The sequence below is a fragment of the Xyrauchen texanus genome, chromosome 46 (assembly GCF_025860055.1).
Source record: "Xyrauchen texanus isolate HMW12.3.18 chromosome 46, RBS_HiC_50CHRs, whole genome shotgun sequence".
Classification (NCBI taxonomy): Eukaryota; Metazoa; Chordata; class Actinopteri; order Cypriniformes; family Catostomidae; genus Xyrauchen; species Xyrauchen texanus.
The window spans coordinates 22,252,074-22,268,691 of NC_068321.1; the positions used below are offsets into that span (position 1 = coordinate 22,252,074).

Here is a 16,618-nt window from a genome sequence, read left to right on the forward strand (position 1 = left end):
GCCTCTCATCAGAGCGCGCGCTCTCTATTCGACACCTTGCAACATCATTCAGACCGGGCGTGCGCGCCCCCGTCAAACGATTTCAAAGGATGCTCGGTCTCATGGCCTCGGCATCAGCTGTACTCCAGCTACGATTGTTGCACATGCGTCCTCTCCAACGCTGGCTCAAGAGCCGTGTCCCCACTCACGTGTGGTGCTCAGGCCACATTTTAATCAGAGCAAATCACGGCTGTATAAAAGCCCTGACGCCATGGAAAGCCGTCGACTGGTATCGAACCGGCGTGAGTCTGGGCATGAACACACGGAGAAAAATGATCACGACAGATGCCTCCAAAATAGGATGGGGGGGCCCTTTACGAGGGCAGGCCTGTCTCCGGCTTTTGGTCAAACCCGGAAAAGCGCCTACATATAAACTGTCTGGAAATGAAAGCGGTCGCCTTGGCTGCTGTACCTGAAAAACGAACACGCCTTGGCTTCTGTACCTGAAAAACGAACACGTCCTGGTCCGAACGGACAACATGACGGTAGTATCGTATATAAATCGCCAGGGTGGACTCAGGTCGAGCTCCCTGCACTCTATGGCCAGGGAGCTCATCTCATGGTCACAGCACCACTTGCGCTCGCTGAGAGCAGCGCATGTGCCAGGCGTCCTGAACCAGGGAGCGGACATGCTGTCCAGAGACAAGGTTCTCCCAGGAGAATGGTCTCTCCACCCCCTGACGGTTCAGTGGTTATGGCAAACCTTTGGCAAGGCGGAGGTCGACCTCTTCGCCTCCAGGGAAAATGCGCACTGCCCCTTTTCTTCTCAAAGAGCACGGACGTGCTCGCCCAAGTCTGGCCGAGCCGCCTCAGTATGCTTTTCCCCGATCGCGATGCTACCTCAGGTCATCAGTCGGATCAGGGAAGTGAAATGTGCAGTGCTCCTGGTAGCCCCTCTCTGGAAAAAACAGACGTGGTTTCCAGAACTGATGCAGATGATGCAATCTGCCCCATGGCCGATTCCGCTGAGGCTAGACCTCCTCAGGCAGGCCAACGGGATGATTCTTCATCCCCGCCCCGATCTGTGGGCCCTCCATGCATGGCCCCTCAACGGGTTCCCGAGAACCTCCATAGTGGAGTTTTGAGAACCATCACGGAGGCGCGAGCGCCCTCTACGAGACGCTTATATGCCCAAAAGTGGAAAGTGTTCAGTGACTGGTGTGATACCAAGAGCTTGAACCCCAAATCGTGCGAGATACCAAGTGTACTCGCCTTTTGCAAGAGCTGCTGGAGGCGGGCCGCACACCCTCCACGCTCAAAGTCTATGTGGCTGCCATAGCGGCGTCACACAATCCTGATAAAGGACGTTCATTAGGGAAAAACGACCTAATCATTCGTTTCCTAAGAGGCGCTAGGAGGATGAACCCCCCTCGCCCCCCCTCGGTACCGATCTGGGACCTGGCCACGGTCCTGGATACACTCAAGAGTGCCCCGTTCGAACCTCTCCGAACCGTGCACCTTAAACAGCTCTCGCTCAAAACTGCGCTCTTGCTGGCGCTCGCCTCAGTCAAGAGAGTGGGCGACCTGCACGCGCTGTCATCAAGCGCTGCTTGCCTGGAATTTGGACCTAACGACTGCAGAGCTGTCCTTAGGCCAAAGCACGGGTATATTATAAAGTGCTCTCCACACCCTTCAGAGTACAGGTGATATCTCTGGCAGCGCTATCGTCCCCAGCGGACGAAAGCGACGCTAATTTACTCTGCCCGGTCAGGGCGCTCAGAGTATATTTGGAACGTTCTGCCCCGTTCAGACAGACGGAACAATTACTCGTATGCTTTGGCGGCCGCACTAAAGGTCTCGCAGTTTCAAAGCAAAGAATATCGCGCTGGATAGTGGACGCTATAGCGCTGGCTTATGAAGCCAAGGGCCTTCAATGCCCCTTAGGCGTCAGAGCTCACTCTACAAGGAGCATGGCCTCCTCGTGGGCGTGGTCGAGTGGGATACCCATTGAAGATATTTGTGCGGCGGCAGGCTGGGCCTCGCCTTCGACATTTATCAGGTTTTATAACCTACAGGTCCCCTCATTGCATTCCAACATTCTATCAGCCTGACTGTAGAATGGACTGGAGTATGTATATGCTGAGCATTATCTCCTCCCTTATAGGTCCGTCTCTGACTGACTTAGAGGATTTTTTTATGCATATCAATACATAGAAAAATCAGTACATAAGTTATGTGCTTGTGTTTTTACAATGAGCGCCCCACCATGGACCTCTTTGGGGCAAAGGCGCTCTGTATTTTCCCACTATATAGCTCGCCGTTGGCCGGCTTGTTGGATAATCACTTTGCTTTAAGGCTCAGGCATCCGCCTCTGGCTTTATAGAGCGAAGTCAGCACGCACGGCGTTTTGCATGGTGTTCCCATAGCGTAAGCTACTTACGCAATAGGAGAGACCTCTCGAGAGGGAACGACTCGGTTACTAACGTAACCTCGGTTCCCTGAGAGGAGGGAACGAGTATTGCGTAAGCTGCCATGCTTGTGCTTGGTCAGTCGCTTCAGTCGATTGAACCTAAAGAACTCTCATGACGGGCACCTAATATATAGCCTTAGCCACGCTAATCTTGGCGGGCTCTGAGCGCGCGGGCGTGAAGCCCGCTCATTGGTCGCGCGTTCAGAGTCGCCCCGTCATTGGTTCGAGCAAGTTGCCGCAGCACAGCCAATGACCGGGCTGCCTCGCTCATTGCTGTCTGCTGTGCAGCTGCAATGCGTTTTACATAAAGACTTCAATATTTCTCGAGAAACTGAGTTTTCCCATAGCGTAAGCTACTTACGCAATACTCGTTCCCTCCTCTCAGTGAACCGAGGTTACGTTAGTAACCGAGTCGCTTTCCAGTCTGATGTTTCAAATGTATTAACCATGAAGTCTATTGAATTACCAGGCTTACATTTTCAATATAAATCGAATATAATTTCATGCTTTAAATGAAGATTGTGTAGGCTATTGTTTGAGTTAACCTCAACAAGTACTTGAGTAGAACTCTATCTGAAAATCTAAATGTTGCATGCATGAAATCCCACATTGCCACACTAAGTTATGTCATCTATTAGAGGTTTTAACAATAGGGATTTTAGATAATGCTCTTACCAATGAAAGCAAGACAATGGAAATCCTTTTATTGCAAGATAATCATCCACCAACAGTGAATTTAACCAACAGTTCGGCATGAAAACTGAGAATCAATAATATTAGTCTCAGGACAAGTTTTTTTTTTTCATAAATTTCAAGTTGGGGCAAGTTGTCACATGTTTTATATGTTTTGAATCTACCCTCTCAGAACATTTTTTTTTATTGTTTAAGGTACAAATACCATCACTGGGGTGGTACCCTCAAGGTGACCTTTTCTGTGCTTCTATATTAAATGTATAACTCGTTTTGGGTACACATTTTTACACAAAGGGCCTATTGTGCTCCTTTAAAGGTACATTTTTATATGAAAAGTACTTTTGTCATCTTAACTGTACAAATATGTATGTACCTACAACAAGGGTGCTACCACAGTGATGGTCATTGTACCTTAAACAGTCCCTGAGAGTGTATTCTTGTATGTCTTTTTATTCAGTTTAATTAAAATCTCTTTTGCTTTGTGTTTTAAATTGTTTTACTGATTCAATTTGGCTGAAAATCCAATAAGTTATTTAATGGCAGGTTTCCATTGTAACTTATCGGGACATGTTGTCACAAAGCATTAACTTGTGTTAAATTAACTGTATAATTTTTTTTATGATCATTAGTTATGACCCTAAACAGAAAATAACTTTAAAAAATAAATGTGAAAGATAAAAAATTAAAGTGTAACAACTAGCCCCGAACCACCTTACAGGTATTTGTATGATTTATTAAAGAAATTTGTGCTTTCTTAAAGGGATAGTTCACCCCAAAATGATCTCATAATTTACTCACCCTCATGCCATCCTAGATATGTATGACTTTCTTTCTTCTGATGAACACAAATTAAGATTTTTAGAAGAATATCTCAGCTCTGTAGGTTCATACAATGCAAAAAGGGTGACCAGAACTTTGAAGGTCCAAAATGCATTTAAAGGCAGCATAAAAATAATCCATATAACTCCAGTGGTTAAATACAAATCTTCAGAAGCGTTATGATAGGTGTGGGTAAGAAAAATATCAATATTTAAGTCATGTTTTACCATAAATCTCCACTTTAACATTCTTCTACTATTGTTTTCAGTGATTTGCATTCTTTGTGCATATTGCCACCTACTGGGCAGGGAGGAGAATTGATAGTAAAAAAGGACTTAAATATTTATCTGATTCTAATACACATCATATCACTTCTGAAGATTTAGATTTAACCACTGGAGTTATATGGATTACGTTTATGCTGCCTTTATGTGGTTTTTGGACCTTCAAAGTTCTAGTCACCACTCATTTGCATTGTATGGACCTACAGAGCTGAGATATTCTTCTTTCTTTCTGATTAACATTTTTATAGATTAATATAGATAACAAGGAAAAGCAAAGCATATATAAACAGAATCAATATTTAACCATTCCCCTCCCAATCCCAAACCCCACCCCCAGCCTGACCCCCAACAACATCCCAGTGATCATACATGATTATAGATGCTTACTTATCAATGTAATGTCTCCCCTGCTCTTACTCAAGCCAGCACTAAAGAACCCCCCCATCTTCCCAATTTTTCAGCTTCCTGCGGTGAAAGATACGTTTTCATGTTTCTTACGCTTAAGAAGAGAAATAACCTTCCTTCATTTTATTGGGTGCCCCAACCCATTCACATTCCACGTGGAGAGAGAGAGACTTTTTGAATTCTTTGACATAATGTCCTCCTAGAACACTTTTGGAAATGAGTGTATTGAATCTCACTGGTTTATGACATTAATCGAGTTAAAAGTGTGTAGAGTTCACCGTTCACACGTCCGAACCTCGCATGGTGTCTGACATGAACCACTGAGATACTCTTCTCAAAATCTTCATATGTTCAGCAGAAGAACAAAAGTCATACAGATCTGGAATGGCATGAGGGTGAGTGAATGATGAGAGAATTTTCATTTTGGGTGAGCTATCCCTTTAATGAAATCTGAAGATTAGGATACTGTATACAATTATTATTATTATTTTGGTACATTATCATAATTGTGCAATGGACTCATCTTATGACTGCACCATTAATATTTGGCTTATTAATTATCAGCATGATAAGAGTATAGAGATTTCAGAAAATAATTTCTGGACTCAGGTGAGAGTCAATATCTTTTTGTATGCAGAATGTCAAAGATGCCTGTCCTTCTCAAATGAGTATCCCTATGACGTGAGCGAGGTTCCTTGTTTTCAATTTGTTGTCAGGAGGAAGATTAACAGGCCGTCCGTCCATCGAGCCCTCCCCTCCCCTCCATGGTCCGGTCCCCATAAATAGCAATGCGCGCAATTGGGTTACATACATATGAACTAATAGAGATAACAGACAGACACGTTCGTTTAGGGAACAGATAAATAGCAAGAAACTTCAGCATGTACTCAACTAAAAGCGAGGGACCGCGCAGAGGAAGATCTTTTGACTCAATCAACCTTGGTCTGACATTGGAAGAGAAGCAACTAAACAATGAAGTAAGCAATTTTGGTCGTTATTTCTAATATTTTATTACGAGAGAAAAATATCTAACAAAAATGTTCACATCATTTATTCGTTTATGTAGCCTATTCTACAAAACAAAAAATATTAAACTGCCTTAAAGTTGATAAAAACTTGAACAAAAACGTGATAAAACTAAAAAGACAGGTTCACTGATTATAAATGAACAATTGCATAAATGTTATAAGTGTTGTCTTTCTAATTGCCACTGTGTTGCAGTATGGTTGCAGAAAGATTATCGTAATTTCTATGGTAAGGGAACGTTAGGGGAACCATTATGCACAACATAAAACACACGTTACATTTTTGTAAAAAATAATTAAATCAAAAGTTGTGTTCTGGGAACGTTTAAGAAAACAAAAACGATTAGTTGCACAGGTGAGAATGTAAGAACATTTTCACTTGTTATAGGGTATACGCCATGCTGACATTTTTAATTGAACTAATATTGCTTCGATGCCAAAAATAGAGCTCTAGAAGCCACATAGATCTCTGATAAATAACGTGTGGAGAAGAAATTGGAAGGTATCTTGACCTACCTCCAGGTGCTTAAAGGCTCTCCACCCCGAAATTCGTAACTTGTCCATGTCTGACACCGTTACGAGATATTCCAGTCATTGCTTTGACAAAAGCCAAAGATGCATCAAATGAATTGTGCTTAACAGAGATGTGCGTTGAAGAGTGATTAATTGCAGCCTAATCCAGGGATAGATTAAAATAAGAAGTTGCTAATAATAGGCCTCTTCGCACTCCAAATGGGATTATTTTAAGACGACAGACACTGGACAGTCTTTTTTTAAAGCGAGACAGTTAATCGCAGTAGCCTGAACCCTGGCACGGTTAATGTTGGAGGGGAATTATGTTGGCGGGAAGACGGGGACGATCACTCTCCCTCGTGCTTGAGAAAAGAAACACAATTAGCCGAGTCAATGTACTCAAATAAATCTATTTTATTTCTTTATGTTCTAACTATTAAAAGTGAATGTTAGCATACTAAATACATGCTGGTTAGATAATAAGGATGGTTAGCATAACATTTGCTAGTTTTTCTGCACTCAAAAATAAATAAATAAAAATAGGTCTTTGGCTGAACTTGATTCAGTTGTGGACACGTTTGTTTAGGAGTCGGTGTTGTAACTTTACCTAGTGTTGCAGTTTGTTGTCACTGTTGAATAGCGGAAGAGAAGAGATTACTGAGGCAAGGCTCTTGAAACAGACAATTAGTTTAGAAAGAAACTAGTTGAATTCGGTAATCCCAACACAATTAACCGAGTCAATGTTAGCATACTAAATACATGCTGGTTAGATAATACCATGGTTAGCATAACATTTGCTAAATGAAGCAAGGAGTCAATTGCATTTGCATGAGCTCCACTCTTCACCATAATGGTAACACCCAAATCTCTAACATAACAGAAACTCTTCTAAATCTCAACATATCAAAACATTAAACACTAACAAGTATCCCCCTTTATATTCATCTTGCACAAAAACACATAAAATAACACTTAATTTTAACATTTACCCTCTCTATCGAGTCCATTGCAAAGCATGCTGGAAATGCAAATATCCTGCCCAGTTTCATCAATGCTACATGGGCAGTCGCCCATGCTTAAATCCGCCACTATGTGCAGGTGATATTCAAGTAAAACTGCCACTTGACAGTTCAACTCTCAGGACATTGTCATGCTTGGATCCAGATGCACAGGGAAGTCATCAGATTCTTCCTTACCTCCAAAAGTTGCCAGACATGTTTCCATTTGTGAAGCTTAGTGACAAAGAAAGAGCTGATTTTCAACAAGAGACACACAGGTTTTTGCCATGGTTGTAAAGACACGTATCACCTGTTTGATATGTTTTGAATTGTTATTTTCATGCATATACATCAACTTATTTTTCTCATCCTAAATATGCTAGTGCCATGACTCTGCCTCAGATAACAGAGAGGGCAAGAATTGATTTTTGGTGGAATGTTGTGAGGAAGACTGAGAGGTACCCAATACTTTGCAAGCTTGCACTATCAGCACTCTGCCATTTTCATGGGCCACAGGTGGAATCGGCATTTAGTGTAATGTCCAACATCATGCAAGCTAAATCTGCCAACTTCAGTGTAGAGACATATGAATCCTATCAAACAGTGAATTACAACCTGAAGGCCATGCAGGTGTCAGCCATTCAGCACTACTCCAGGAACGCCAAGGAGTGTCCAGTTAATGTCCAGCTTTGCAGAAATGTAAAACTCTCCAGCCAGAGGTACAGAGAAAAAGAAAAGCAGAACAAGCAGCCATTTTACTCTGTCAAGTCAACTGATAGCAAGAAAAAGGCCAAAGATGCCATTGTTGCTGCAGCTCAGAGATCAAGACAGGAATACCAGAAAAGGTGTATGAAATCTGAAGACTGCAGCCAAGGCTAAATCAATTCTTGATATTTTAATTTGTGTTGTAATTTGTGTACTTGTGTGTCCACATAATCAGTATGTAATTGAAGGAATATGTTTAATGAAAGTTAATATATAGAACATTTGTATAAGTGCTGTTGCCATTCTTTATTTCAAATATAATGTAAGGTGTGTGTGGCATGGGCGTGGGGGTTGCTGGGGTTGTGCCTTTCCTTCCTATTTTTTTGTCCTTGACATGCCTGAAAGTTAAGATGGCTTAACATAAACAATTATTTCAAGATGATTATTTGACATATGGGTTATCTTATTGTCTTCAAATATTTTACAATAATAAAATGTAAAATGTGTTTAGTAAACTTTAATCGTGATCTTCACAGAATTAGTGTTCTGAACATCCACCTATCACACTGGCTTTAACACGTTTTGTGCATGTGTTTTACAGATGAGCAAATCTGCCTTTACAAAGATAGAGGAGAATAATGACAACAAAACCATGTTTACAGAGAAGGGTCGGACTGCTGTTGTGTTTTCTTTGAAAAATGAAGTCGGTGGGCTTGTCAAGGCACTAAAACTTTTCCAGGTAATTACTTTTTCAATATTCGATAATGACATTGTTTATTTTTCTAACATTCTTCTATTTGACTTGTTTTTTGGTGGGATTTTTTTCACCCAATTTGGAGTGCCCAATTCCCACTGCGCTTTTAAGTCCTCGTGGTCGCGTAGTGATTCGCCTCAATCCGGGTGGCGGAGGATGAATCCCAGTTGCCTCCGCATCTGAGACCGTCAACGCATCTTATCACGTGGCTTGTTGAGCGCGTTGCCATGGAGACATAGTGTGTGTTGAGGCATCACGGCATCTACGCTCAACTCACCACGTGCCCCACCGAGAACGAACCACATTATAGCGACCACGAGGAGGTTTCCCCATGTGACTCTACGCTCTCTAGAAACTGGGCCAATTTGGTTCCTTAGGAGACCTGGATGGAGTCACTCAGCACGCCCTGGATTCAAACTAGCGAACTCAAGGGGTGGTAGCCAGCGTCTTTACCACTGAGCAACCCAGGCCCCAAATTGTTTTATTGTTGAGTTTCGAGTTGAGTATAGAGTTTACGTATGTTGTTCATTAACAATAATTTATAAAACAACAGGAAAACCACGTCAACCTTGTACACATTGAGTCGAGAAAATCCAAAAGACGTAACTCGGAATTTGAGATCTTCGTGGACTGTGATAGTAACCGTGAACAGCTGCACCAGATCATTCAGTTGCTGAGGAAACACGTAAACGTGCTTGAGATGGACGCACTGGACAACCGCTTGCCAGAAGAAAGTGGTACATTGATTTTACATTTTATTTATTTTATTGGTCAAATGTGAAGTTATTTGAAACAAAATAGTCTTTTTATTATTAAAATAAAAATACTAAACATTCGACATATTTGCAAACTTTTTGCAGAGATGGAGAACGTGCCGTGGTTCCCAAAGAAAATTTCCGATCTGGATAAATGTGCAAACCGTGTGCTGATGTATGGATCAGACCTAGATGCCGATCACCCTGTAAGAGTGGCATTTTATCGTAATCTACATTAGATAATCGTCAGTATGATGTCGTCGCTTGTCACTGACTGCTCCATTCTGTTTCAACAGGGTTTCAAGGACAACGTCTATCGCAAAAGGAGAAAGTACTTTGCAGACTTGGCCATGAGCTACAAATAGTGAGTATTTAGAGTACAATATTTCATATTTATGCATTTGGCATGTGCATTTTTCAGAGTACTTTATGGTACCGGTATTTATTTAGCCTACTAGCTGTGCTGGGTGGATTACTTGTGAATTGTAATCAGGTACTGATTAAATTTTTTAAAAGTTAATTAAATGTTACATGAATGAAAAAATTTAATCTAACAGCAGTGACACGCATGCCAAGTTTATAATTCAAAACACTGAGACATCAAGTTCATTTTAAGTGTATAAAACCATAGCAGCATTACAAACATTAATGATCATAAAATCAACATAAAATGATCATAAAAGAAAGAAAATGAATGGCTATAAAATGAACTAGGGATGCACTGATCCGATACCTGGATCGGTATCAGCTCCAATACTGACATTTTCAAACGGATCGGGTATCGGTCCAACGAGCCAGATCCAAATCCGATACTGTGTGTTAGTCATGTTCGTTACTGTCAAGCTCAAAAAATGACATAATAGAACCATTAAAACACAATTAACTACTTTATTTGACTCATGCATTTTATTCAAAGCCACTTGAAGACCAGCTATATATTTATTGAAATAATGTGTAGTTAGAGGTTTGTGTTTCTTTACATATTAAAGAGTACTCCCAATTAGATCCACACAATAATGTAAAGATATTCTAAACTTATTTAGCAAAAAACAACACTGGTATCGGATCGGGATTGGTATCTGCTTATACTGAGATTTCTGATATCGGAATCGGATCGGAAGAGAAAAAGTGGTATCGGTGCATCCCAAGAATCAACAGCAATGACATTGGTGTGGTAGTAAGAAATAATATATTTATTAAAAAATATATCAAGTGCATTCAATGAACCTGAAATCAACAGCAATAGTATTGCTAGGTTAAAAGCTAACAGCTCAAAACTTTTAATACTTACTACTTGTTGCATAAAAGGAGCACATGCTCAAAATGTTCATCTCTGCACTTCAGGGTAAGAATATGATGGTATTGATATGAAAATTATCAATGAATTAACAATTTACGGCATTGCCTTGTTAATATGTAATCATGTAATCTATAAAAAAGTACCTGTAGTCTGATAACAAGTATTTCAAAATGTCATTTAATCCAATTACAAGTACTTGATTTTTGTAATCTGGTTACATAATGTACATGTAATCCGTTACTACCCAACACTGCCTACTAGTAGGCCTACAGTATATTTTATAAGTGTGTGTTCCATGGGAATTGAACCCATGGCTTACTTTTCATACTTTTTTTAATAAAATACTATTTAAAAAATAGTATGTTTTTTCATAAAGTCTAATGAAAGTTTTGCCTCCATAGTGGAGATCCAATTCCCCGCATTGAGTTCACAGAGGAGGAGGTGAAAACATGGGGAGTTGTGTTTAGAGAGCTGAATATACTCTACCCCTCGCACGCCTGTCGTGAGTACCTGAAGAACCTACCACTGCTCACCAAACACTGTGACTTTCGCGAGGACAACATCCCACAGCTGGAAGATGTCTCACGCTTCCTCAAAGGTGAGAAAAGGGACTGACAAATCAACAGATAGGTTACAGTGTGTGTATGATTTATATTCACTTTATAACATTGGTTTCAGAGCGTTCTGGCTTCACCATCAGGCCTGTGGCAAGATATCTCTCCCCACGAGACTTCCTGGCAGGTTTAGCCTTCCGTGTGTTTCACTGTACTCAGTATGTCAGACACAGCTCTGACCCCCTCTACACACCTGAGCCGTAAGTACACTAACAATTTAATATTATCAAACCAACATACAGTAGTCTACTAGAATTATACATTCTTGCAAACTCAGTATAAGTGCCTCATTCTACTTTTGCCGCAGTTTCCTGGTGAAATGAATACTAGAGGTGCTACATCAACTGTGTGTTTTATTCACTTTCACAAAAATCACGAGTTAAATGGCTGATTATGACTTTGTAAACACTTATTTTTCACTCTTTCACTCACACATTGCTATGATATGATATTGAAACACTTTTACGCTAACGCATCATTTGAAAAACTATACATTTTTACACTTGTATTACAGACATACCTATAGTACATTTACACACTTATTGCAATGATCCTGCTCTAGCTCACATCTAGTGTGAGTGTTGTAGAGTGTTGGACTTTGGACTTGGAAGACCGATGCTGAGTTCAGAATTGCATACTACCATAGTACTTTTAATATTTCTTCCATAGACAGATATGGCTGAAGTAGTACGAGTAGGATGGGTAGTATGCAATTCTAAACTCAGTCCGAGTCTTGACCCCAGTCAAGTACACAAGCTGACACGTGAGCCGAAAGTGTCATAGAAGTGACACAAAATGAAGTGGTTGCTTCAGAAATGTTTTTCATGTCACATTTGCTTTTAAAACTGTATCGGTTAGGATTAGGTTAACCTTTTATTTTTTTAACCTCTCATTTGCTGTTTGAAAACTATTGTTTAGGTTCAGGCAAAAGTTTTACGTTAGGGATGTACATTTTACTCATTAAACCTCTATCTAAAATTCACCTTAAAAACTTTGTCTGATTATGACACCATTTCACTCACTTTTTGCACCCTCTGCTGGACATTTCACTGGGAAACAGCAACCAAACGTGTAATACAGCACGTAATTTTGGTTTGCAATAATGTGGCCATTGTCACATAATTTTAATGAGATCAGACATTTTCAAACGTATAAAATCAATACATGTAAGGCCTTTAAATGACGATGGTACGACCATCAATACAGAAATTAGGCTAACAATGACTGTAGAAAGCCTGTCGAATCATGAATCAGAAAGTAATTATACATGGCTTCAAACTATACATCTATTTGTAAAAACAACAAGCTATATAAAATAAATCTAAAATTACTGTATTTATTTTATGTAAAGTATATCTAAAATATCTAAATATAAAAAATATATATAATCTACAACCCCAATTCCGAAAAAGATGGGACAGTATGAAAAATGCTAATAAAAACAAAAAGTAGTGATAGGTAAATTATTTTCACCCTTTGCTATATTGAAAGCACTACAACTACACAATATATGATGTTTTACCTTGTGATTTGTTTTTTTTTTGTTTTTTTTAAATGTACAGTAATTTAAAATCAGATGTTTGAAACACACTCAAGTGAAGTGTATACTACTGTGAAACATCACAATTTCTTCTAATAACACTTATTAAGCATTTAGGCACTGAAGACACAAGTTTAAGTTTAAAAAGTGTAATTTTCCCCCATTCATCCATTATGCAGGTCTTCAGCTGCACAATTGTACGGGGACTTCTTGCCATATGGTGCACTTCATAATGCACCACACATTCTCAATTGGAGATGATCAGGACTGCAGGCATGCCAATCTAGCACCTGCACTCTCTGCTTATTCGGCCAGTATGTGGTTTGAAGTTGTCCTGCTGGAAGTCCCTGGAAAAGACGGTGCTGGATGAGAGTATATGCTGCTCCAAAATTTTTACATATCTGTCTGCATTAATTGTGCCCTCACAGATGTGTGAGTTACCCATGCCATGGGCACTGACACACCCCTGGCCCATACAGACACTGGCTTTTGGACCAGACGCTAATAAATGCTTGGATGGTCCTTTTCCTCTTTGGGCTATGTTTTTGAAAAACTATTTAAAATGTTTACCCATCGGACCAAAAAACATGGTTCCACTGTTCTACTTTCCATCTAAGATGAGACCGAGCACAAAGAAGTCGGCAGCGCTTCTGGACAGTGTTGATGTATGGCTTCTCCTTTGCATAGTAAAGTCTTACCTTACATCTGTGGATGCATTGGCAAGTGGTGTTGACTAACAAAGGTTTACTAAAGTAATCCCAAACCCATGTTCATGATATCCATTACAGATTAATTATGTTTTTAGGACATTGATGTTTGAGGGATTAGAGATCACGCACATTCAGAATTGGTTTTCGTCTTGCCCTATATGCGCTGAGATTTGATCATATTCCTTGAATCTTTTAAGTATAGTGTGCACTGCAGAGGGTGAAATGCCCAAAATCCTTCCAATTTGTCTTTGGGAAACATTGTTCTCAAAGTGCTGGATTATTTGCTGAAGCATCTGTCTCAAATGATCCTTGCACTTGAAGGACTAGGCTGTTCTTGAGGCTCCTTATATACTACGACATGATTGCCTCACTGTTTAACATTTTCACAATATATTGTTATTTTAACTTGTCAAATTGTTATTAGACTTAAATTGCCCCGTCTCAACTTTTTTGGAGTGTGTTGCAATCATCTGATTTGAAATTACTACATAAACAAACAATTAAATTCATAAGGAAAAACATAATATAATGTGTAGTTGTAGTGTTTTAAATTTAGCAAAGGGTGAATATAATTTACAGATCACTCCTTTTTGTTTTTATTAGCATTTTTCATACTGTCCCATCTTTTTTGGATTGAGATTGTATAAAAAAAACTCTACAAACAATATATATATATATATAACGCCATCTGTAGCCTTGTTAGCAATAATCAAATATGCATTTAAATGAAGGACCTCTTAGACTAATCTGTTGGTCACATCATATATTTGTTTATTTAGAGACACATGCCATGAGCTGCTAGGACATGTCCCTCTTTTGGCCGAGCCCAGCTTCGCTCAGTTTAGTCAAGAGATCGGTCTTGCATCACTGGGGGCGTGTGATGACTCCATCCAGAAACTCGCCACTGTACGTAATGAATTTTACCTTTGGCCTTTTAGTTTTTGGTCTTGTATGAAAATTGGAATACAGTAATATTGTAAAGTGTCATATTATCACTGCAATATGTGTTTCAGTGTTATTTCTTCACTGTGGAGTTTGGCCTCTGTAAACAAGAAGGGAAGCTGAGAGCATATGGAGCCGGTCTGCTGTCCTCCATTAGCGAGCTGAAGGTAGTGATCCTCTTTAAGGGAATAAAAGTCTTTGCTTAAAGACAAAATCTTCATGATGTATAGTGCATGTTTTTCAACGTCTTTTTTATTTCTTCCAGCATGCACTATCAGGAAACTCCAGGATCTTGCCCTTTGACCCCAATGTGACATGCAAACAGGAGTGCATCATCACAACCTTTCAGGATGTCTACTTTGTTTCAGACACGTTTGAGGAAGCAAAAGTAAAAATGAGGTGTGTAAAAATAAAATAAAATCTCATACAGTGAATTTAATGACTGATTATTTGAAAACATATTTGCATATTTAAATCCTTAATAGCAGATTACTTATACGTAAATCTAAATATTTTAGGGAGTTTGCAAAGACCATCAAGCGGCCATTCTCGATACGCTACAACCCGTACACACAAAGCGTGGACGTTCTGAAGGACACAACCAGCATCAACAGTGTAGTGGAGGAGCTAAGACACGAGTTGGACATTATTGGAGATGCACTCAACAGGTTAAACAAACAGTTAGGAGTCTGAAGAACCAATTTCATGGCTACTTCATGTTTCTGTCACAAATCTAAGTTCACTTGATTCATCACCGTTCTTCTCTCTCAAAATAATGTATGGCATGACTAAAATGTTTTGTCCTTGATGAAATGTACCTGCCAAATGAACTAAAACCTCTGGTTAATTTCTATTGATATTATTAGTCTGGATTTTTCTTGTTCTGTTTAATATGCAGTTCTATACTAACTGCTTGTATGTGGTGTTTTTTTTTCTTTTCCTTCTTGGTAAGGGTATTGCTAGGTGACCACAGAGATTAAGATTAAATTCCAGCTAGGCATGTGACTTTTAGTCTGCAAAATTGGTGTCTGTATAAGGTGATATGGGCCTATTGGCTATTTTAGTTTTGCATTTAAGTAATTTGTTTCAATTTGACATCGTATGGCACCTTATTACTGTCTTTTAGAAAAACATAGAATATGATTTATCTTTTTACCCCCTATGTGCACAGTATTATGAAACAAGTAAAAGTTTTGTATCATTGTAAGCCTAATTCAATGTATTATACAGTGTATCTCTCTCTTATTTGTGAATGGATGTCTCTCTTCAAGCATAGAACAGGATATGGACATTGACTTATTAAAAATTACATGTAAATACTGCACATGGAAGAATATTTTTAAATTAATGTAAAACATACTTAGCTTCTACAGGAGTAATTAATCTACACCATAAGTCTACTTATCATTTCAGGTTTAAGATGTAGAGGAATTTATTGCTAAACATAGTATTTATATGCTTCTAATAAAAAGAAAACATTATTTTTATATTAAAAAAAAAACCTTGTCTGCAGTTTTTTCCCCCCTTCCTTTGTGTGTGGTACCCACAGTGGGAATAATGGGCTCAGTTGTATTTAGAAGAGGTTGTTTCGTTAAAATTGTCACTTATTTATTATAATTATAAGATAGAAAAAAGAGTGCAATGGAATTGTAATTTCGCAGCAAATTACTTTAATAACTTTTTTCTTCTGTATAAAAATAGAAGGCGTGTGGCTGCTCAGAAAATCAAATCCTTTAATAAAGGTGTTCACAGTAATTTATTCTTAATTTACAAAGTTTTACTTACAACAAAATGAGCATTGATTTTCAAACATATGTATAAAATCATGACCACTCATGTGAGACGATGACTCAATATCAGTAACCTAATAAAAGCTGTTTTATTCTACATGGAGAGGGTCCCCTCATGGGGGCTGCCATGTTAGGATCACATGAGCAGCCGAATACACTTAATTTCAGTAGTAACTCTGTTATTGGACACTTTTACTCAGGGATTAAATTAATCCTGGTGAATTTCTACAATGATGCTGTATCCATGCCGCTATGTGTCAGTATAAATCCAAAATAGCATTTTCCAAATAATATTGAGTACAACTTTAAGCCGCGTTCGAAT

General features: G+C 39.2%; 1 protein-coding gene across 1 annotated transcript; it reads left to right on the forward strand.

The window, feature by feature from the left end:
• Positions 1-5,484: 5,484 nt before the first annotated feature.
• On the forward strand, positions 5,485-15,928 carry LOC127638336 (tryptophan 5-hydroxylase 1-like). The gene is made up of 11 exons (XM_052119815.1): positions 5,485-5,627; positions 8,493-8,630; positions 9,199-9,382; positions 9,506-9,606; positions 9,697-9,764; positions 11,102-11,298; positions 11,379-11,514; positions 14,344-14,470; positions 14,578-14,673; positions 14,772-14,905; positions 15,025-15,928. The coding sequence occupies exons 1-11, from the start codon at positions 5,532-5,534 to the stop codon at positions 15,197-15,199; spliced, it is 1,452 nt and encodes a 483-aa protein (XP_051975775.1). The 5' UTR covers positions 5,485-5,531; the 3' UTR covers positions 15,200-15,928.
• Positions 15,929-16,618: the final 690 nt, after the last annotated feature.